Source organism: Capra hircus, chromosome 24, assembly GCF_001704415.2.
Source record: "Capra hircus breed San Clemente chromosome 24, ASM170441v1, whole genome shotgun sequence".
Lineage (NCBI taxonomy): Eukaryota > Metazoa > Chordata > Mammalia > Artiodactyla > Bovidae > Capra > Capra hircus.
In genome coordinates, this window is record NC_030831.1 from 4,124,758 (window position 1) to 4,149,455 (window position 24,698).

Genomic DNA, 24,698 nt, shown 5'->3' on the forward strand with positions numbered 1-24,698 from the left:
AGGTAGGTGCTCTGACAGCTGTGGAATATTACACCTTTAGGCAGTCTGTTGCTGCAGCGCCCTCCTCTTAGTCTGCTGAGAGCCCAGAACACAGTGGGTGAGAGCCAGCGATGGGGCCCCTCTACCTTACCCCTCTGTAGGGCCCTCTTACAACGCACCACAGCTGCTGCGCAGTCCTTTGTCAAGGGCTGTACTGTCCCCACCATTTACTCTTTCCTAGATTTTAAGGCTTCAAGGAATTAAAGGTAGCTCCTTTGGTACATGAGACGGGGGACCCCTAATCTTGATGATTCCAATTTGGGTAATGTCATAAAAAAACGACTCAGAAGATATCACCGAAGTTACCTGGTGGATATTTCCTTCTTTCACATCCATGTCCTAAGCTTTAGGAATGAGAGACTTCTTGGGTTTTGATTCGTCCAAGTGATGTACCTGTAACCAGATTGAAGAATCACTTTTTATTATAAATTAATCGTATATACTTGCAGGTGTGTTAGATACTCTGATTCTCAGTGTGTTTCTAGGAGATCTTTGGCAAATCATTTAAATCTTTATTTAGGGGGTTTAAAAGTGTATCACATGATGAGTGGCCCCAGATTAAAACTGTGTTTTGGTTTTTTACCTGTTTCCTAGCATGGGGTTGTCCACAAAGGACAGTATTGGAGTGAGGCTTCTTTGACGTTTTTGGAGAGTTCTGACATAACTTCTTTTTGGACTTGGGGGCTGCTCTGCTTACTGTTAATTGGTGGTCAGTTACATCAACTTCTTTAGTTTGGTCAATTGATTGTGGCTGTAGTGGTTGTGAATCTTCCGGATCTGTGTCTGACTCAAAAATATGTGGTCGCCTTTTCACTTTTAGTGACTCATGGCTTTTCCCTAAAATTTGTGTTATATATTTGCTTGTCAAATTCTCTTTACCATTCACTTGGGAGCCAGCTGCACTTTTTATTACACCTAAATTGCTAGTTGGCATCTGAAATACTGAACTATTAGACAGCTGTTTACTTTCACTTAAACTCGTGATCAATGATTTTCCACTAGAAAGGGGTTTTTTTGTCATATTTCCATAGGATTCAGTGTTTTTTTCTGGCAGAGACCTACAAGTCTTGAGATTCAGATTTTTACCCTTCATCTGAATGCTATGATTAGGTCTTTTTCCAGTAGTTGGATCTAAATTCAGTTTATCGTCCGGGATCTCACTAGATTTCAGTGAAAACAACTTAGATTCTGTATTAACACGTTCTTTTCTTCTCGGGTTCTCAGGTGCTAAGATACTTTTGGTCATCTGTAACGGTCGACTTTTGAAAACTGGTATGAATCTAGGGGCAATATTACGTTGGGAGCTAAAGTTTGTGTCTTGAACTTGAGCATTTCCTCTGGTGGGCTTGGGTACTTCCAGCACTTGTGCGGCCTGGTCAGACGGCGGTTTCTTGCTGCTCAGAACAGACTCTGGTTGGAGGCGCAGAGCGGAGGACCCCGAGGGCTTCGGCGGGCTGACCGAGCGCGCCCCCTTGTGGCCCGCAGCTACTGAGCACGGCGGGAAGCCTGGGGCCCCCGCGGGTCTTGTGGAAGGGGCTTGAGCTGGAGAGGACCTGAACCTCTGTTCAGCGGTTAGATTGGGCGGCTTGACTTTGTTTTCCTGGAAGGATAAACATTAGAAAATATAAAACTGCCCTTAAAGGAAAATGAATAATTTATAAAATATCATCAAGGTAAGAATAGAAAGTAACACTACAATGTATAGAACAGCTAAAGAAAAACAAAAAACAAATGGGCCTTATTGAGACATGTGTGCGTTTCTTATGCTTTGTATCCTACTTTCAATACTATCCATTCAAGATAATGTTTTAAGATGAAGTTGTGTTCCAAACTGTAAAAACTATACACTTAGCTACTACCGTTGTGTTTCAAACGGGCTCATGCGTCTTTCTCCCTCAGAATGTCTCTCTTCTCTTCGTTTTTTTCCCTTTCAGCTTCCCAAAGATCATTTATCAGTATTTGTCAACAACAAAAAAAAGAGGACAGTGTAGCGCTCTGGCCTGTTAGTGTGCGTATTCACTCTCCTAAGTAAGTACTAGACTCTTTGAGGGTAGGAAAACCATGCATTACTTATTCTTACATCCTTCACATTCTTAAATCCTCCACACAGTTACTAACAAAACACTTTATTCAAAGAAATTAAAGTAATGGAAGAGGCATTTACACTGGGCCTTTCAGAGTAAGTATGATATTGACTATAGGGCAGTGACTGTCTTAATCATTTTGTCTTCTCATTGCCTATTAGAGTTCCTGGTACCTGGAAGCGTTTTGGAAATATTTGTCAAGCTGACTTGTCAGATATATCAAGGAGAAACAAGTGTTCATAGTCTTCTTAAACAAATTGTGGTAAAAAAAAAATCAAATATACCATTTTAACCATTTTTAAGCACACAATTCAGTGGCATCAAGTATATCCCCCACTGTACTGCTGTGTAATCATCACTATTATTTATAAAAATGCCAAACAGGAACTTCGCAGGCTTTAAGCAGTAACTCCGTTTCCTTCTCTTAGCACTCTTTCTAGAGCCTAGAAATCTAAAATGAACATTTTCTCCTTTGCAGCTAGGGTTCAGGATGTGATTTAAGATCAACCAATCAGATGCACTCATACAATATTTGGAAGAAAGAAGCGAGGTAAAGTCATACTTCTGTAGTTTCTGCTGAAAGGTTTACTTATGGATGACTTTGGAATTTTGGTGGCAGACTTAGCAGAAGTCCAAGTGTCCACTCACCAGCTTTGTAGCTGTCTGGAAACAGAGCTTAGGACTGTCACTTTCCGGGTGTGGATAATATTAGGTAAATATACCACATGCACTTCACCACACACCACCAACCTGACCCCACGAGGCTTTCCTCTGTACACAGATGCTACCACGGGGAGAATGATTTCTAAATTTGCATAAAATTCTATCTCAGAAAGATGCTCTGTCAGAAGTGATTAAATCATCTTGAAGTGCCTAGACTGAATATTTTCTGTTTGACGAAAATATGGTTCAAGAATTAAGTTGAAATCAATTACAGAAAATCCAAGAACATTTTTAGACTCTTGGTTTTTATAAACTGTAATAACTGTTAAACAGCATACATTCTACTTGAGATACAAAAAGAAAAACTCAATCTAGGCAGATTTATATAAGAATAGGTTACTTGTATTCTGATATAAAACTCAAAAGTTTTATAATCTGTATCTGAAACGTTTACATTCACATCCAGTTTTGTCTTCAGGAATATACCTAAATATACCTGAATATTTTCCAGGAATATACCTCTGATGGAAATAATTTCCAGGGGCTTTTTTTTTGCCCCCTAGCCTGTCAATATATTATTTATGCATTCTTTCAACTTCTAAAATATAGTAAACAGCCCAAAGGGGGAAACCTCTAGGTTTATATTAAAGAAAAATTTTTAAGGCTACAAAAAGGGCTTATGTAAACAGCAGATGAAATCATAAATAATTCACAGAACTTAAAATACGTAAATTATCAACAAACCAAAGCTTTGTGAAATAATAACCTAAGAGAAAACACATGCTCTACCGCATGACGACCACTATTCTGCCAGGTGTCACTGTGGCTTAGGTGACTTTCAACTTCTAGAACTGTATACAATTTATATAACTTTGTACATTAATGTAAAATTACAGAGGGAAACCAAAAGCTTTAACCTATATTTAAATATCTAATAGAGGCCTAGAATTAAGGAAATATTTAAATAAAGCTTGAAGACTAACCAAAATGATGGATCAAATGTGCTTTATCTATTAAAATTTGGTTCTGTGCCTTGCACCACCCGAGAGTTTCTTTAATTAAAGTCGAACCAGGATTCAGTTAAGCTCAGATTTAGCTAGCGGTTTGTAGGAAATATGGGTCTTGGAAGAAAGTGTTAAGTTTAAAAGACATGACAACAAGGAAACCATCATTCAAATGCAAAATATGGAACATTTTCCAGGGTAAATGATCCATTTCCCCAGCAAATAACTGGCATAAATAAAAGGGAAAAGAACCACTTGTAAAAGAATGAAACTTTAACACTTTCTAACACCATTCACAAAAATAAACTCAAAAGGGATTAAAGATCTAAACGTAAGACCAGAAACTATAAAACTCCTAGAGGAGAACAGAGGCAAAACACTCTCTGACATAAATCACAGCAGGATCCTCTATGACCCACCTCCCAGAATACTGGAAATAAAAGCAAAAATAAACAAATGGGACCTAATTAAAATTAAAAGCTTCTGCACAACAAAGGAAACTATGAGCAAGGTGAAAAGACAGCCTTCGGAACGGGAGAAAATAGTAGCAATGAAGCAACTGACAAACAACTAATCTCAAAAATATACAAGCAACTCTTGCAGCTCAATGCTAGAAAAATAAATGACCCAATCAAAAAATGGGCCAAAGAACTAAATAGACATTTCTCCAAAGAAGACATACAGATGGCTAACAAACACATGAAAAGATGCTCAACATCACTCATTATCAGAGAAATGCAAATCAAAACCACAATGAGGTACCATTTCATGCCAGTCAGATTGGCTGCGATCCAGAAGTCTACAAGCCATAAATGCTGGAGAGGGTGTGGAGAAAAGAGAACCCTCCTACACTGTTGGTGGGAATGCAAACTAGTACAGCCACTATGGAGAACAGTGTGGAGAGTCCTTAAAAAACTGGAAATAGAACTGGCTTATGACCCAGCAATCCCAATGCTGGGCATACACATCGAGGAAGCCAGAATTGAAAGAGACACGTGCACCCCAATGTTCATCGCAGCACTGTTTATAATAGCCAGGACATGGAATCAACCTAGATGTCCATCAGCAGATGAATGGATAAGAAAGCTGTGGTACATATACACAATGGAGTATTACTCAGCTATTAAAAAGAATACATTTGAATCAGTTCTGTTGAGATGGATGAAACTGGAGCCGATTATACAGAGTGAAGTAAGCCAGAAAGAAAAACACCAATACAGTATACTACTAACGCATATATATGGAATTTAGAAAGATGGTAATGATAACCCTGTATGTGAGACAGCAAAAGAGACACAGATGTATAGAACAGTCTTTTGAACTCTGTGGGAGAGGGAGAGGGAGAGGGTGGGATGATTTGGGAGAACGGCACTGAAACATGTATAATATCATATAAGAAATGAATCGCCAGTCCAGGTTTGATACAGGATGCTGGGGGCTGGTGCACTGGGATGACCCAGAGGGATGGTACGGGGAGGGAGGTGGGAGGGGAGTTCAGGACGGGAAACACGTGTATACCCATGGTGGATTCATGTTGATGTATGGCAAAACCAATACAATATTGTAAAGTAATTAGCCTCCAATTAAAATAAATAAATTTAAATTAAAAAAAAAAAGAAAATCAGTGGGAAGAAATTAAAAAAAATAAAAATAAAAGGGAAAGGAGTTTGGGATGTTATATAATAAAAGAGATTTAAAAGATGTAACACCCAAATTAAGTGGACCTTGCCTGGATTCTGATTTAAACAAAACCTTTAAAATAAACCTTTGAGATAAATAGGGAATTAGAGTATGACTAGGTTCAGATGGTAATAAATCTGCCTGCAATGCAGGAGACCCGGCTTCGATCCCTTGGTGGGGAAGATCCCCTGGAGAAAGGAATGGCTACCCACTCCAGAATTCTTGCCTGGAGAATCCCATGACAGAGGAGTCCATGGGGTTGCAAAGAGTCAGACATGACTGAGCAACTAAGTACACACACACACATGGGAATTACTGTTAAATAATTTTTTTTAAAAGCTCTTATCAGAGAAAGACATACATTAATGCTAAAGTCTCTATAAATTAAATAATAGTATATCCTGGATTTGTTTTAAAATATTACAGTTTACACCACACTCCAAAAAGATGTCAAGGAGTAACCAGATGGTAGGCATGTAAGAGTTCATTATACTACAGTAATTACTTTTATGTATCTTGGAGAATTCTCATAATTATTTTTTACAAGCTAATTGGGCTAGGCACTCCTGCTAATTTATGAAACCCTTTTTAAAGTCAGTTGAGTTTTTTCAAGCAGTTTGATCCATTTATTTTTCATTTTTTAAATTTATTCTTTTTAAGTACTGCATGACTCCTAGAGCTAACAAGGTGGTAGCAATAACAGAAACTAACATTTACTGAAGGTTTAAATACAAGCAACTGTTCCAAGGAGGATTATCTAATCTAAAAATAAAAACCACAAAACCCCGTGTAGTCTGGTTCTGGGAAGGAAACGGTGATGTGCTGCATAGAGCTCCTTCCAGGAAGGGGGATCCCCGCTGCCAGGTGTTATCAGCAAACCTCCTTTGGCAGTCAGCCCCTGCAGAGACGGCCTCGGCCATCGACGCCCATCTCACCCTAGAATTTGCCTGTCTCGAGGTGGCCCAAATCTAACAACAGACTGGAAGGGGGTATACAGGCCTGCTATTTTGGCCAATGCAGAACCACTGTGATTGGCAATTTCAGTACCTGCCTTGGTTTTGACTTCTCCCTTCACCCAGTCTTCTTCCCTTGCCTTCCACAGGTGTTGATTCCAAGGGTGGTTCTCAACAGTCATCACACACACTGGACTCTGTCTCAGAGCAGGCTTACTGGAGAGCGCAGTTTGTGATGAGCACTAGCATTATCACTACTGTGGTGCCCCATTTTACAGCTGGGGGAATAGAGGCACAGAGAGACCAAGTAACTTGTCCAAGATTATACAGGGGCTTCCCTGTGGCCCAGCTGGTAAAGAATCCGCCTGCAATGCGGGAGACCTGGATTCGACCCCTGGGCTGGGAAGACCCTTTGGAGAAGGAAAAGGCTACCCACTCAAGTATTTTGGCCTAGAGAATTCCATGGACTGTATAGGTCATGGGGTCGCAGAGAGTTGGATATGACTGAGCAACTTTCACTTTCATTTTCAAGATTATATAAGTAATAAGGGGTTCACACCCAGGCAGCCTGTTTCCAGAGCCTGACCTCTTAACCACAAATCTAAACTTTCCAATTTTAGAACTAAGAATCTGATTTTTCAGGTTTCAGTTTTAATTTTTCAATGTATTTAACTGTGTGGCTTTGGCTGAATTACTTGAGTGCTATGAGCTTCAGTTTTCCTTTCTGCAAAATTGAGAAAACAATTTTTTACCCCAAGAGTCTATTTTACCCCAAGAGTAATTAAATGAGAAGGCATACAGAAGGCGCTCAATAAAACTGAGTAGGAGAAATTCTCATTGTCAATGTTCCAATTGTCAGAGGCAATATAAAGATCAGAAATTCCATTTAAGTGTTCTTTTACATTTAAGAAGCAAATTTTCACAAATACATTGTCTGCATTCACCATTTCCAAAACAGACACGGGCTGGAAATATTAGGTAGTCAATAAATATAGAAACATATTTGATAAAAGTGCATGATGTAATGACATGTCTTCTAAATTCCTCAGATTTCGACTTGGCCAACAACTAAACTCTTGAAAACGTTATGTCTGGCCAAAATTTTAAGATTCATAAAGTTCAAAAAGATGTCAATTGATATTCACCCACCCACACTACCTTCCAGTGAAATGGCCTTGCCTATAGTACCTGATATCTTGCCTGTCATGTTTGTATAGCATTTATATGAGGTGTTGACCCTTAACCCAAGGACACCAGACCCCCATGCTGCCTAGTGACAGATGATATGATCTGGCTTGAAAATATAAAGCGAAAAATGTCATGAGGCATACTGTTGGAGCCATAGCAAGTCAACGTACATGAAAGCCTAAGTCATTTGAGCAGTGGAGGCTACAATAAAACCAGGCGCTAGTAAGTCAAGAAAGGAGACTCAGCAATATTCTAGTAATCCATATTATATTTCAAACTGCTCAAATTATTCAAACCTTTGTGTTTCCTTCTGATGAAAACATATTATATCTGTCACTTAAAAGAAAGATTCTTGTTGAAAAATTTAAATTAAATTTCCATTTGTTCTTCCAAAGCTTCCCTTTTGATTTTGTTGCCTTTTGACAAAGAAATTGTATCCTATTGAGTGTGAAGACAGTCCATCTTATTTTCTTCATCAGTACTGCTTAAACTGCTTATTATTTTTTTCATAAATAAGATTTCACTTAGCATATCATCTTACAATAAAAATGTTCTCAAGTTAATTCAATTTCTATCAATTATTCAAAGGCTTTCTCAATCAATTGGACTGGAAATGACAGAACTTCGAAGAAAACTTGGATTTGTATGAGGCAGACGTTTCCAAATTATCCTGTAATATCATTTATTCTTTGATTCTTTGAAGAAGCATGTAATGAACATATATTAAGTACCAGGAACTTAGGATATGTTCTCTGCCTTCTAGGAAGTCACGCTATATTAGTTAGAAGAAACAGACCGATAACTACCCTAATACCAAGGTAAATACAATAACAATAGGAATGTCAGTACAACAAAAACAAATAGCAGCAGGGAAACAGCGAACTGAGGGAAAAGACCTAGCACAGTGGGTTAGGCTGTCCATCACTGACGGCAAAGATCCGAGTAATATACGGCAGAGCACGTCTTAGAGAACTTGGTAGGACATGAAAAACTACTCACCTGCAAATGCAGTGTGGTTAGTTCTTGTGTGTAGTAGCATGGTTTAGTTGTCATCTTTATGGGAAACCCACATATATGGGGCAGTTTAGATTTTAAATCTGAAAGAAAACTTTTCAACACACCTTCCATATCTACCCTTGGAAAGAACTGTATGGGCTGACTTCTGATGCAACTGAGAGGGTACCTGAACATTGTTAAAGAACAATGGGACATTTTTTTTGCAGATAGGAGATGGCATTTTTTTTAACTGATGTAAAAAGGTCTGAAAATTGTAACTGCTAAAAAGATACAAATAACTAAATCCTAATTACTTTAAAATTTAACTTCCACAATAAAAACAACTCACAGTAGTACCCTTATTACTATATGGCTCTTGCCACAGACTGGCAAACTAAGCTATCCAAAAAATGATTTATAAAAAAGACATTATGATCTTCATAGATTATAAATGTAAATATTCACAGTAAACAATAAACAGGTTGCATCTCCAAGAACAGTAAAAATTCAGCACAGAGAAACACCACATATGAATTGCATTCAAGGTCTGAACGTGATTCTTTGAGCAAAGCAGTTAACTTTTTCTGATATAAAACATTCTGAAGACTTAGAATAATGTCTTGGCATCTAATGAAGGGGAATAATTGATAGCTGTTAACTTCAACTTTATATTAAGATTTGGGTTAGGAAATATAGAATACAGAAAGAGAACACTAGGTTCCTCTCTCTTTCTTTTAGAGACCAGCTGGTCAGAATGCAAAGAAACAAAAATGATGCTACCAGTGTTAATGAAGATGGGAGAGTTTCACCTGAGCACTTGTGCTCTGTGTGTAGACTTTTAAAAATAACACCAAGAAAAATATTTTTTCAAATCAATGAGGTGCATTAAGTGCAATTTAAATCCTCTAAACTTTGCCTGTGAAATAATTCTCCAAAAAAGAAATTTTCATTAAGTGACATTCTTTCAATTCCACCCTTTCAATAGTGTCCAATACGCCACCGGAGGGAGCCCTTGGCTAGGGAGAATCCTATACAATTATTTTGTTCCTTTCTACTAGGAGTCATGCCTGGATCCTGGGGTGGGCAGAGAGCATCTGTAAAGGATACGTGAAGAGCCTTTCTCCTATCATTTTGAAGTAGATGCAGCAGTATATTTCAATAGTTCCAAGGTCTTCTGGAAGCTTATAGCCATACTAAAAATTAAGAACAAAGTTGAAATTCTCTTGAGTGAAAGCTAAACTTAAGGTTAAATTATAAGAAGCAAAATTAAATAGCTACTAATGTAATATATATTTCTATTCCTTACCAGGCCATCCCAGTGCATCTGGAAATCTTCATATGAGTGAAAAGGACAGTCAGGGGGTATGGTGTGAAGAATACTTATCATTCGTCCCATTTTCATACTACGAAAAATACAGTTGGTAAAATATTATGAGCCATTGCTTAGACACGGAGCTTCCCAGGTGGCACTAGTGTAAAGAAACCAGCTGCCAAAGCAAAGAGATATACGAGAACTGGTTTCGACCCCTGGGTTGGTTTAAGTCAACTATGTGATTTGGAAAGCATTCAAAAATTTTAGCAACTATCAACACATAAGTAATAAGCTACTCATTTGCTCCCAGTTCTAAATTAACATTGTATTAAATTCTTAACAAAGAAATGTTAGGAAAAACAAAGTTGAACTGATGCAAACAATACGCCAGTTACAAACACAAAACAATGATAATAAGTACAGTGTTGCCACAAAGAGGTATGCCTGGTAATTTTAGACTTTAGGGAAAAGTTTGTTAAGAGTTGAATGAATTGGAAGCAAATCTATGTTCCCTATCTACCTCTTCTCTGCTTCAATGACCAAGTTATAATGCAGATGCCACTACTTAAAGTTCTAATCTGGTTAAAATTTCATGCTAATAGTCATATTTATGCTAATAACAAGTCATTCTTTCCCTTGAAGATAGTATAAACTTATAACTTAGCTCATATCAAATGATAATGAATCATTAATTATATGTACATGTTTATAAGGTTCTATTGATGTTATATATAGTTGTATATCTAGAAATTTTACTGTTTTAAAAGAGGTCTATCTAATAAATATACAAATGTGTAATAAAATTATTTTAGTAATTTGATGGCTTCTGCAAGTATGACAATATTGTTTCAATATCTTTTTAGAGTTATAATTCAGTTTCCAAAATTCACAAAAATGGTTTATACTTTGCACATATCAATGTTGAAGCAAAATAAGAGAAAACTACTATATCCCAAACCCACCCTAGATATGACAAACTGAAATCTCACCTTGGCAAAACATAGCACCAGTTGCTTAAAATGGACTGTTCCTCAATAACAGCATTCTGGTTAGTTTCAAAACTCTTTATAATACTCTGAGAAATATCAAATTCTCTTAGCTTTTGATAGAAATGAGAATTTAATGCATAAGTCCTTCAAAGAGTTTGGCAAACAAAAGGAAACATTTAAAAACACAGATTAAAAACAAAGATTTATCACACATACACCATCAGGTAAGAAACAGTTTCAAAGCCTGTTACACTGAATCATGTATGACCACTTTACACAAGGTAATCAGTGTTTCAGCTCACCCCTGTTTCTCCTTTACACAGTTTATCAAATATTTCCTATTTTGTACTTATTTGAACTGGCTTTCAGTTTCTTTAATTATGTTAAGTGGGAGCTGAATCTCTGTCCAAAGGAAGATATTTACATTCTATCAGAATAGCTTCTTAATTAAATTTTAAACAGATTTTTTAAAGTGGAGGACAAGGATGTGTTAGGGAGTTATGCCTTCCTCTGGTCTTCTGGAGGCAAGCGGGCAGAGCCAGCACCTGCACTCTCCTTTTGAATCCCTTCTCCAGGATCTGGAGTGCTGTTTTCTGTGTCCTCAGGTGCCCTGTCTGGCAACTACTCGCCACTTACAGTCTCCTCACTCTGGGTAGTGTGGGCCATTTTCTTATAGCGAGGCAGAGGTTGGAGAGACCTCAAGTGAGGTGCAAAATAAAATATTAAAGGGTGGAGGACACTGTGTTTAGACAGAACATTTCACATCTCTCGCTCTTATTCATTCATCTTCAGGGAAACAGCATTCTAACTCTACTGCCTGCTGCTTCTCAATGAACTCCAGCTGACCCAGCCAATTTTCCAATTCCTGGACAAGCCATCAGCATTGTAACAAGGCCCTGGCTTAAAGCACTGCCCCCACACTGATTTATCTGCATTCTGCCGATACAAACCTTACAGGCCCAGATCTAGATCCTTTTCCTCCACATTCAGTGACTAATTGTGCTCTGAATTTCCACTGCGTTTCTGAGATTAATGGAGATACTAGAAATATACATGGTGAGGCATAGTGTGGTTTTAGTGGGTGAAAGATCACAGTGGGTTTGGAGCTTTAGGGAGGTTCCTTGTCAGTACAAGATATTCACATTATGCCACTGTCTCTGTGACAGAGAAGAACCAACCTGAAATATATGTGATAGCCCATTCTCAAGCCCTGTCTCCCAGGCCTGACCTTGAAAGGTATAACACTTTTCATTCATAAAGAGTTAGAAAGTTCTGGAAACTTTGTCTTGTTGGAGGTTTATAGGAAGATCGTGACTTGACTGACATGGACAGCTGCCAAGAACAAAGGATTCGGGCACCAAGGGGTTTGTAACAACTAGCCACACCTGCTCCCTCTTTAGTATAAAAGCAACCTGAGCTGAAACTTGGTAAGATGGTTCTTTGGAACGCTAGTCCACCATGCCCTCCATCTGCTGACAAGTCTTTGCCCAAACACCTCGTGCTTCAATCTACTGGCCTGCCATGCAGGAGCAGTAAGAGCATGGACTCAGCAGCAACTCCAGCTACTTATATTCAGGTCAGCTTTCCTACTGGCTTACATAACTCTTGAGGGCCGGAACAGAGATCTATTCATTTCTGACTTGTCTATTGCCTTAACATAACAAGTAATCAAAAAGTTATAGAGAAATGAATGGAGCAGCGTTTGAGCTGGTCTCTGAAGAACAAGCAGAGTGTATAGCACCTCAAGGGGCACTCTAAGCAAAGAAGAGTCTTCTGTCCTGTGCCTGGGCTTTCTTAGTGTGGCCACTGTTGATCATTTGGGCTGGAAAACTCTTGGTGGGAATGGGAGTGGAGGTGCTCCGGTGTACTCTAGAACGTTCAGTGGCATCCTGGCCTCTATCCACTTAATGCCAGTAGCAACACACCCTCCCACCTAGTGATAGCCAAGTTTTCTGCAGATGTTACAGATGTCTCTCAGGGAACAAATCACTCATTTCACCCTCCACCTCTCTCTGTTGAGAACCACTGTCACAGAAGAAGAAAAATAACACTCACTGAGTTACCATTAATGTGAAAGTTTCTATATGGGGTGCTATGAGAATAAGCAAAATAGAAGACATGTTCTTCTACTAAGAAGGCAAAAAGTGTTAGGTGCAAAAAAAAAAGATGAAAAAAACTATAATAATGCCAATGTGGGTTTATTATTAATATATTTAGTATGAGCTGAAATAGCACTTTTAATATTTGGAGGTGAAAAAAAGGCAATGAGCAGGTGCTGAAGCAAGGCAGCGTTGTGGAGTCTTGAATGCTACCTAAAAAGATTTTTGAGCAAAGGAATAACATAAGTAGATCAGTGTTAAACTGATAGAATGATGTTTTCTTTGGTAAACAGATTTAACACAATATCAATATGTCAACTATTTAATAATATGGATTTATGGATTTTGATAATAAAAAATTTATCATCACTCTTATTAAAAACTAAAACCTCCTAGCATATCAGCTGTCATCTCTGGGGTTGCACAGAGTTGGACACGACTGAAGTGACTTAGCAGCAGCAGCAGCAGTAGCAGCATATCAGTAATGATAATATATTTATTAAATATATAGTAATAAACATACATTAATTATATATTAAGAAATGAAAATATGTGGTACCTGAGGTGGTGGCAGTCTGATTGTGTGAGCTTCTATGCTTAGACAAACTTGAGTTGATGTTACATTGATATCTAACACTGAAAATAAAATTATTAACCATGAACTTTCTGGAATTATTACTCCAACCTAACAAATTAAGTATTTTAGTAACATAAGAAATCAACTCAATTTATTTAAGTTAGAAATTCAGTTAAGAATTAATTTTTTTCACACATGGTAAAATTCAAATAGTCACCTTATATGGTGAATATATTATATTATTTGATGGTCTACAGATGAGACATCTAAAAGAAGACAAATGCACAGAACAGTACATATGTGGGTATAATGTGTAGGGCACAGTTACAATGAGAAAAATGAGACATCCCACAGATGAGAGGAAAACTCAGCAGATACCTCCTAGAAGCCTGACATTTATTATATGTGAAAAATGAAGACTCTTCTTAAATTAGAATAGGTACCATCCCATGTTTTTCACTTACTAACAAATGTCCTCAAATATACTGGCAGATATATTTCAAATCTTTCAGAGCCCCAAGGCCTCTATCTTGCTTTCTCATAATTAAAATATTGAAGGCAAAAGGAGAAGAGGCCTGCAGAGCGTGAGATGCTTAGATAGCATCATCGACTAATGGACATGAATCTGAGCAAACTCCAGGAGATAGTGAAGGAAAGGGAAGGCTGGTGTGCTGCAGTCCAGGGGGTCGCAAAGAATCGGACCTGATTTAGTGACTCCACAACAACATCTAAGTCAGATAGTGCTACCTGAAATAAAACATGTGGGGGCTTCTGGTGTACTGGTAATGTTCATTTCTTGATCTGAGAACTGGTTATAAGGATATTATTAGTTTGTGAAAATCCAATGAGCTACACATCTACAGTGTAAGTTTTGCTATAGAATATTACATTCAATAAAACTAAAAGAAAAAGTTCTAACACATGAGTGAGGAGTGCTCTCCAACAGCTGAGTCTCCCGATAGTGTTTGGGGACAAGTAAAAGAACTCATTCATCCAGAGCTGAAGCACAGAGACTGCCACTGCCCAACTTACACACAAACCCAGAGCAAGAGGGGCAAACGGGCTTCAGCTTGAAAGCCAACTCAGATGGAACAGTCTGTGGATTACATGTAGATTTAAGGCTATGGTCAAATGCTGGTGAAAACCATGACTGACAATGTCTATTTGGCTCAGGATTTCCCTCTGTCTGCCATCTCTGGACTACTGATAGGAATCTGTCTACCTGCAATAGAGGCACGCGTCTCAATGAAAGAGTTAGATTAGACCAATCTGTGTCTCTTTCAGTTCAGTTCAGTCGCTCAGTCGTGTCCGACTCTTTGCAACCCCATGAACTGCAGTAGGCCAGGCCTCCCTGTCCATTACCAACTCCCAGAGTTCACTCAGATGAGTCGGTGATGCCATCCAGCCATCTCATCCTCTGTCGTCCCCTTCTCTTCCTGCCCTCAATCCCTCCCAGCATCAGAGTCTTTTCCAATGAGTCAACTCTTCACATAAGGTGGCCAAAGTACTGGAGTTTCAGCTTTAACATCATTCCTCCCAAAGAACACCCAGGGCTGATCTCCTTCAGAATGGACTGGTTGGATCTCCTTGCAGTCCAAGGGACTCTCAAGAGTCTTCTCCAACACCACAGTTCAAAAGCATCAATTCTTTGGTGCTTAGCTTTCTTCACAGTCCAACTCTCACATCCATACATGACCACAGGAAAAACCATAGCCTTGACTACTAGATGGACCTTTGTTGGCAAAGTAATGTCTCTGCTTTTGAATATGATATCTAGGTTGGTCATAACTTTCCTTCCAAGGAGTAAGCGTCTTTTAATTTCATGGCTGCAATCACCATCTGCAGTGATTTTAGAGCCCCCAAAATTAAAGTCGACACTGTTTCCACTGTTTCCCCATCTATTTCCCATGAAGTGATGCAACCAGATGCTGTGATCTTAGTTTTCTGAATGTTGAGCTTTAATCTTTTGTAAAAAACAAGAATCATGTACTCATAAAAAGAAAAACCAAAGCTTTTACTTACAACAGTACTAAAGAATTCTTACAATATGGTTCTAGAGACTATATATTATAAATACCTACAAAATTAAACTATTTTTTAGTTATAATTTTAACTAGAGAAATTTAAAATGCAGCTTTTATTTCAACTAAGAAAAGTGAATTTTTTTCTCATGAAGAATATATATTTTTGAATCAGAAGTGATTTCCTGAGTGAAACTGTTATTATAACAGTATCTGATTAACTTTTGATATAAGCTAATCATCAAGATTTTAATAACCCAACAATCTATAACACTTTTTAAACAACTATTTTATTAATGTTTTATCTATTAACTTTTATATTTTTACTTACCAACAGCACTTTGCTTTCCCATCTGAGAAAGAAATTCTCTTCCTTAAAAAATTCATAGGATATACCATATTATTAAAACTCATACATCATGCTTAATATAACTTCCTTATGCAAAGTTATCAAAGCTGCAGAAAATGCTTTACAATGCAGTTTTATACAAATGAATATATGATGACAGTTCAGAGAAAAAAATTTAACACTCAAAAATATCTCATATTAAAAAGACAGAAATACTCAATTCTTCCTGCAAATATTTTTTCTTGATGTAAAATATTTAGAAAATAGATCACAACACAAAATTAAGAACAGACTTTTGGTTCCAACAACACTAATAATTTGTGTTTGTTTTATTACAGTGCTCCATAACTTATATTTATTCCTTTTAAACATTAAGTATTCTATAATAAAACCACTTTTTTCCATAGAAACACTAGGAGACCTCCTCTGGATATAATCGCAAAGGAAGGAGAGGACACTTTTGTTGATGGGGCCTTGCTTAAGAATGTTTGGTTGGGGCTATGCTTTAAAAACCACTCCCTGCGGATACATGTATAATATATGTATGGCTGAATATTTTTACCATTCACCTTGAACTATCACAACATTGTTAATCAGCTATGCCCTAATACAAAATAAAAAAATTTTTTTGAAAAAAAAATTCCCTAAAAACAATATATTTTGAAATTAAAAACAGACGTACACAATAGAAGTAATCTGGTTCAGAAAGCCCTAATGATTGAAAGAGATAAAGTCACCTTGTATCAAGAGATGGCCAGCTTTATTCCAGGCTGGAGCAAGTCTAGCCGTGAGTGAATATGAAAGGCAGTTTTGAAGAATTACAGGAATTACTTGTTGTGGAGCCTCCACCTAAAAATATTAAAGCACAAAATATGGGCAAGTTCACAGTAATTGTTATACTATCCTAGAAACTCAGAGAAAATGTCTGTGTGCTTAGATCACCTCCCAACAAAACTGGGCTATCTTGGGTAGAAGTTACAGTCATCACTCCAGCTAATCCTATCTGGTTCTGAAGTTAAAGAAGTGTTCAAATATATTCACGTTGACACTATGACTGTAATGGCCAAATTCTACCAGTTTATCCTGCCTCAATAAGCCTAAATCTTTGGAGCTCATGTGCTAGAACCTTACACTTTACTTTGTACTCTGCTCTGCACAAAGGAAGCCGGCCAGAACTATGTTGTAACATGTCTTATTACTGTTCACTCTAGTCCAATATCAAAAAAGTTAAACGTTTACATGAGCACACATGGAACCAGCAGTTTGTACGTGTTTGTACCAGATATAGTGCAACAAGTATCTCTACTTGCACACAATTTTCAAAGGTCAGAATATTCACTTATGACCAATGGGATCCAGACACATTGTCCCACTTGAAATAATTAAAACACTGGGTAAGTTAAATGAAACAATTTTTCACAACACACAGGCCATCAAGCAACAGAAAAAGACAAACCCCTAGGAGTTGGGAAACTCATGAGACCCGAGCATATTGATTAAAGAGGCTTTCCAGGCTGCAGTGCAGGGAGGGGGAATCCCGGAAGAGGCAGCAGCCTCCCTGGGTTGAAAGGACAGAACTGAGAATCCATGGAGGCCACAGTAGCTAGAGTTTGGAGGGCAGAGTATTGAGAAAAGAGAGCTGCACAGAGAGAAAACTCTGAGATCAGCGGAGTCCCTCCTTGAGTATTTCAGTTGCATATGTAATAGCATATTCACATGAGCAAACACTCTTGCAAATGCAGCTCAGATGAAAACATGATGAAAACTTTTGCGTTTGTTAGCAACACAAAAGTGAGAGAGCCAAGAACTATCACCCAATAAATAAAAAGGAGGAAATTATTTTTCTATGTTAAGATTCCCAAGGGCAAGAAGTTTATCAGGTCCCCAGCTTTATCTCCAGAAACAAGCAAAGTGCTCAGTGTATCATAGATGTTCAATAACTATCTGCTGTGATTATTACTCATGTACAAAGTATCCAGATAAAGACAATTTGAGCATAACTGTGCAGGCTCAACACAGGTGAGAAGAACACTGCTTTCCCACAGATGGTATATGATGGCTAAAATCAGCTTTCAGGTTATTCAGGTATTTCTCAGGGAACTGCAAAGCATCTCTGGGTATTATTGAGACCTCATCATTCTCCTAGATCTTAAAGCATTTCATCTTGAAGATGACCAAAAACCTCACCATTCCAAACTCCACTAGATCTAGGAACAGAGGCCAGCAGTGATACCGGGACAGGCTGCTAGAATAACCAAGGATACAGTGCCTCAGACACCCATGCAGAGACATGATGGGAGCTCTAGCAAAATCTCAGCAGCCTGAGTATTGAGACATGAGAGGTGCTCTACTTCAAGTATTCATTTCCTTTTTTCTTTGCTAAGATCCAGACACTCATCACCATGGGGAATACAATCTATATTTTTTTGTTCCATTACTTATTAGCTATATGATTGTGGACAATTTTTTTTTTTTTTTTTTACCTCTCTGGGTTTCAGTTTCTTTATCTGTAAACATGGGATATTCATTTCTTGGAAAATAGAGATGACAAATGAAATTATGTCACATAAAATGCCTGTAATAAAGTACCCAACAAAATTAAGCCTCTTCCCCTTTTCTCTATTAAATGTGCCCCCAAAAATTGTCCTGAGAGAAAATATTAGTTTTTTCACATGCATAGAAACAACTTATGAGAAAGATATTCCAATTGTTGTTTACTGACAAAATAAATTGAATATACAAAATCAATAAAACATCTGGAATTATTATCCTTTTAAAAACTTACCTTAGCTTCATATTCTTCCAGATAAGCATTAAGTTTTCCAGCTTTATAAAATGTTATCTATTAAAAAGAAATCCATATTTATAAAAATGACTTAAGTATATTATTAAATAACGCACTACATAAAGAATTTAAACATTTATATAGCAGAACACAGCAGAGGACCATCATCCTAACAGTTCCTATGCTCTTTCACTTTCACTTTCATGCACTGGAGAAGGAAATGGCCACCCACTCCAGTGTTCTTGCCTGGAGAATCCCAGGGACGGGGAAGCCTGGTGGGCTGCCATCTATGGGGTCGCACAGAATCAGACACGACTGAAGTGACTTAGCAGCAGCAGCAGTAGAGAAAGAAGCAAGTGATAATCATTCTCTTCCTGAAATATTGGGTTGACCAAAAAGCTCCTTTGGTTTTTAAGCAAAACTAAAAGACACATTTTTCATTTTCACCAATAAGTTTATTGAACAATGTATTCATCATTTTGTTCTGCTACCTTCTGCCATTTTCTAGGCAACTTCATAATTCCATCCTCCCAAAACATTTTATCTTTTTGAGCAAAGAACTATTTCAGGTACCTTTTACAGTCTTGCAGGAAATTGGTATTTTTTTCCATTAAGAGAACTTTGTAAACAAAAAGAAATCTTTAAGTCCAGTTTCTGGTGTGTATGGCAGACGAATCAGAATTTCCCAGACAAGCTGTAGCAGCTTTTGCCTGGACATCAAAGAAACATGCAGTCTTGTACTATCCTGATGAAGATTACACCTTTTCTGTTGACTAATTTCAGACACTTTTTGTCGAGTGCTGCTTTTAGTTAGTCTAACTGGGAGCAGCTTGTTGGAATGAATCATTTGATTTTCTGGAAGGGGCTCATAATGGAGAACTCCCTTCCAATCCCACCCTCCCCCCATATACACAACATCACCTTCTTTGAATAAAGACCAGGCTTAGTTGTGGTTGGTGGTGGTTCATTTCATTTGTTCCACAGTCTCTTTAGTCCCACCTTATTGTATAGTATCGATTTTTCATCCCTCATAACAATTTGTTTTAAAAACAGAAGCTTTTCATTATGTTTAAGTAGAGAACTGCATGTAGAAATACATTCAAGGTTTTTTTTTGCTTAACTTATGTGGAATATAAACACCAAAGTGATTAACATAACCAAGCTGGTGCAACTGATTTTCAGTGCTTGATTTGGATATTTTGAGTATGTCAGCTATCTCCCACATGGTATAACATTGATTGTTCTCAATTAATGTCTCGATTTGATCACTATCAACTTCAACTGATCTATCTGGCCATGGAGCATTGTCCAGCGAGAAATCTCCAGCATGAAACTTTGTAAACCACTTGATATGTTCGGTCAATCATAGCACCTTCTCCATACACCGCACAGATCTTTTTGCTGTTTCAGCTGCTTTTTACCTTTCTGGTATAGTGTTAGTCGCTCAGTCACGTCCGACTCTTTATGACCCCGTGAACTGCGGCCCACCAGGCTCCTCTGTCCATGGGATTCTCCAGGCAAGAATACTGGAATGGGTTGCCTTCCTTCTCCAGGGAATCTTCCCGACCCAGGGATTGAACCTGTGTCTTCTGCATTGCAGGAAGATTCTTTACCATCTGAGCCACCAGGGAAGCCCACCTTTCTCATATAATAAAGTATAATTTACTGAAAGTGTTGCTTTTTTCTTGCATCTTCAATATTAAAATGGCTACACAAAAATGTATCAATTTTGATTTTAAAAAATGCACATTGATATGACAGCTGTCACAATTAAGTCTAACGACTGTTTCAAATGAAGTTAAAGACAATGAAGTGCTACAAGTGTCGTCTTACAGAAGAAATCAAATGAGCTTTCTGGGAAACCCAACAGAATCTGTGGGTACATTTCTAAGTGAGGAAAACCTTTCTGGAAATGACCTGAATCCAGAAACCATATAAAGGAAAAGGCCAGTAAATTTCATGTTATAAATATTTAATACTTTTCTTATTAAACAATTATTTCTTAGACATGAATAAGGAAAATAGACACAAGTGGAAGATCAAGAGAAAGTTCAAAACATATTTTTATATAGTGACTTTCTTCTTCTTGCGAAGATTAGGATACTCTTTTCCTAAGTTTTTCAGGTAGAAAAGAATAGAGAGACATTACTGTCTACTTGTTCACTAACATCTTGTCTTTCTTAAAAGCCATATTAAGAATGAGAAGATAAAAAATAGATATAAACCTAAAACCTAGAGAAAAATAAAAAAACTAAAGATTTTGAACTATCAGCATTGTTAATAAATATTAATTTCTGGGAAATTAAAATCTCAGATTAAGGGCTATATACAGCACCAGAAAATATATTTCTTGTTCTAATTTTACTAAGTAAGAAAAACACTGTAATGAAATTTCCAAAATAAAAAAACATGTTCGCCCAAGTTCTTTAAACACAACTGGAGATCTACTGGAACAAGGAACTTCTTTTATATTAAATGTAATTCTAAAGAATAAAATATAAAAAAGGATTAAGTCTGTGCTATCTTAAAAACTATGCTGTTAACATATTTTATTCATTGATAATCTTTATTTTTTTATTATTATTTTTTATTTTACAATACTGTATTGGTTTTGCCATACATCAACATGAATCCGCCACAGGTGTACATGTGTTTCCAATCCTGAACCCCCCACCCACCTCCCTCCCCATACCATCTCTCTGAGTGCATCACAAGCATCCTGTATCCTGCATCGAACCTAGACTGGTGATTCATTTCTTATATGATATTATACGTTTCAATGCCATTCTCCCAAATCATCCCACCTTCTCCCTCTGCCACAGAGTCCAAAAGACTGTTCTATACATCTGTGTCTCTTTTACTGTCTTGCATACAGGGTTATCATTACCATCTTTCTGAATTCCATATATATGTGTTAGTATACTGTATTGGTGTTTTTCTTTCTGGCTTACTTCACTCTGTATAATCGGCTCCAGTTTCATCCACCTCATTAGAACTGATTCAAATGTATTCTTTTTAATGGCTGAGTAATACTCCATTGCATATATGTACCACAGCTTTCTTATCCATTCATCTGCTGATGGACATCTACGTTGCTTAATCTTTATTTTAATATCAACCTCAGAGAAAACTAAATATGAATTCAGAACCACAAAAATGGATCTTAAACATGAGGTATATCAAAGTTAAAGTCTGTTAATGTTTTGATCAACCTACAACACAATGTAATTAGTCCTCATAAACTGTCTTCAGTTTGAGCTATAATTAATACCCAAATTAATGCTTATCAATATTGTTCTAAATGATTATAAATGATACTGTATAAAATGTTACAATACTAACCGCCATCACCACCCAAATTTGGGTAAATATGCCAGGTACAGGTGATGTAAGGATATCTTGGTGCAAAAACAGCAACTGCCTGTGGAGATGAAATGTATTAATTTTAAAGCAGAGTGCCCACCCTCTGTTTTCATTGTATCAGAACGTTTAGAAATTGCTAGTTCCAATGAAAAGTTTAAGCTTCTTCTAGGCAGGGACTGTATTATAGATTTCTGTATGTCTCTCCACACTTAGCATGGTACCTTGAATACTGTAAGCAATTAGCCAAGATTTGAATTGAGAGAACTATAAAGTTTTAGATATGATATTAATATAAAAACTTGTCTGCACATCTGTTTCCTAACCCTTTCATCTGTAAACTAAAATTTCTCTTTTAAAACTTCATTTCTATTTTAAGTATAGACTTGAAAAAGTCTAAGCACTATGAAGACTTCAGCTCTTCTAACTCCTATTTCTTCCATTTTCCTTTTTTAAAGTGGTGGTCAGAAGCACTGGAGAAAAGAGTCTAAGGAACAGCGTAGTTATCAACTACTTCAGTGTCAGAACTATTGACTAGATTCTTTCCCTTCAAAATGGAAATTTTTTGAAGGAAAATGAAGTGGGTAGTGGTTTTAGTTTAGTATTCAAAAGACAAATGAACTTATAGCAACAATCATTACAATTCAAATTACCATCAATAATTTTACTAGAAAAGATGGGAAAAACACAAAAGGGAATAGATGTAGAAATACAAAAATTTTCAAAATTATTAATCATCAAGGAAACAAATTTTAAAGGCTAGGAGTGCACGTATGTGTGGGGTTATGTCAAAACGTGAGATGGTCAACGTGTTTCTGCTAGGCTCATCTTTGTTGGAACTGTGGTGCAGCAGGCTTATTATTATTTTTTTTAATGTTTATGTATTAGGCCATGCCGTGTCTTAATTGAGGCACACAGGATCTTTTAGTTGCAGTGTGAACTTAGTTGTAGCATGCAAGATCTAGTTCCCCAAGGGGGGATCGAACCGGGCCCCCTGCCCAAGGAGCACAGAGTCTTAGCTACTGGATCACCAGGGACATCCCCAGGACGTGCTTGTACAAGATGTGCCTTTGTCTGACACAACCACGTCTTTGTCCTTCTGTTCTAGCCTCTTTGTCAGTTATTGGGGCGATGAGTCAAGGCACCCCTCTCTACGGGCAAGACCACCTTCAATATGAGAGTGAATGGCAGAAAATCTCTCTTAAGGTTTTCTACTTATTTGCTTCCCTAAGGGGTCACAAGTAAATGCTCAGTGGGTATCAAATTATACCTTAGCAGGAAGCGTACAGATTCCTGGATGTACTTGAGTGGGAAAATACACAGTGGTCAGAAGACAAGTTTTATAAATAAGAGCAAAATGGAGGACACCCAAGAGTATTTTACTTCTGACTCCTAGCCATCTTATAAGTGTTTGCTCCTCTCTAAGAAATTCAATTAGAGATATAATCTTGTTATGTATTCTAAGAGTTCTTCCTTGAGTGTCTCAAACAATTTAAGGGACTAATACATGGTGGGTCTTCAGTGTTATACTTTAGGCGTCAACTTCTAGAAGTGTTTTCCAAAGACTATCTTAGGTTAGATATTTCAAGATAATTCTTGGAGAAATACTCCTACATCAATCTAAAAATCTAAAAATTATATTAATCTAAAATGTTTACAGTATCTCCTGAAGTACTTCATAAACAGTAGGTACTTCATAAACAGTTATTAATGACTATCTCCCAAAACTTAGGACTAGGTTTTGACTTAATCCATTGATTTAATTCATCAATGTCTATTAAATTTTTAAATTAAAATAACACACAAGAAACCACAAATATAAAGACTCAAAGGTGATATATTCTATCTGAAGTACTTTAAGTCCTCCCTTAAATGTAATTCAATATACTTGGTCAGAACAATACTGAATTCCTTTATTCTAAAACTGTATAATTTAGCAAATGAGTATCTTGCTTTAAAGGAGATACTATTAAAACACCTCTTACAGATGTAAAAAGTTTAGAAAGTGTTAGTTACCAGACTGTGTTTTTTTACCTGCATATCTTCATTTGTCTACTCCTAATCTCAGTGTCTGCCACTCCGTTACTCAATATTATCTTGACAGCACAGAGTTTGTGTAAATCAGGAAGTGTGATGAAGAACAGTGACTGCTGCTTAGAATCATTCATCTTTTCCTGTTGACTGAATGCCTCAGTAATCAGGCCTTTAAAAACAAACAATAAAAGCATAGTAAACTTTTATTTAGTTTACCAATAGGGTAAAGCATTTCAATCCATCACAGAATATTTGATATTGCATTGGTATACGATGGCAAAAACAAGTTTAGCAAATATTAGCAGTTAAATACAACTTACATTTTACCTTTGAGGTTTTCTAATGATAATCCAGAATTTGGGGGGTACAAGTTTTATTAGGGTATAATTCATATCACATACAATTCACCTATTTACCATGTATAATTAAATAGCTTTTACTACATCCACAGGGTTGCAACCATCACAATACACTACAGAACACTCTGCCACCCCTAAAATAAAATCTAGAATTTTAAACCTGCAGTTCTATATAACAAATAGAATAATTTGAGAACAAATAGAAT

At 37.1% G+C, this 24,698-nt stretch overlaps 1 protein-coding gene across 1 annotated transcript; it reads right to left on the minus strand.

The window, feature by feature from the left end:
• C24H18orf63 (chromosome 24 C18orf63 homolog) lies at positions 521-24,281 on the minus strand. Its single transcript, XM_018039345.1, has 11 exons — positions 24,134-24,281; positions 22,082-22,160; positions 18,740-18,796; positions 16,692-16,803; positions 15,937-15,978; positions 13,567-13,643; positions 10,909-11,018; positions 9,914-10,010; positions 9,715-9,800; positions 8,611-8,794; positions 521-1,639 (listed from the first exon to the last, which is right to left on the minus strand). The coding sequence occupies exons 1-11, from the start codon at positions 24,265-24,267 to the stop codon at positions 521-523; spliced, it is 2,097 nt and encodes a 698-aa protein (XP_017894834.1). The 5' UTR covers positions 24,268-24,281.

Excerpts from the sequence above, each read along its gene's own strand:
- C24H18orf63 (XM_018039345.1), bottom strand. The coding sequence starts at position 24,267 with ATGAATGATTCTAAGCAGCAGTCACTGTTCTTCATCACACTTCCTGAT. Across the intron at positions 18,797-22,081 it reads AAATTTGGGTGGTGATGGCG|ATAACATTTTATAAAGCTGG; the intron begins GTTAGTATTGTA and ends TCTTTTTAATAG. Across the intron at positions 11,019-13,566 it reads TCAGACTGCCACCACCTCAG|CTAAGAGAATTTGATATTTC; the intron begins GTACCACATATT and ends TTCTATCAAAAG.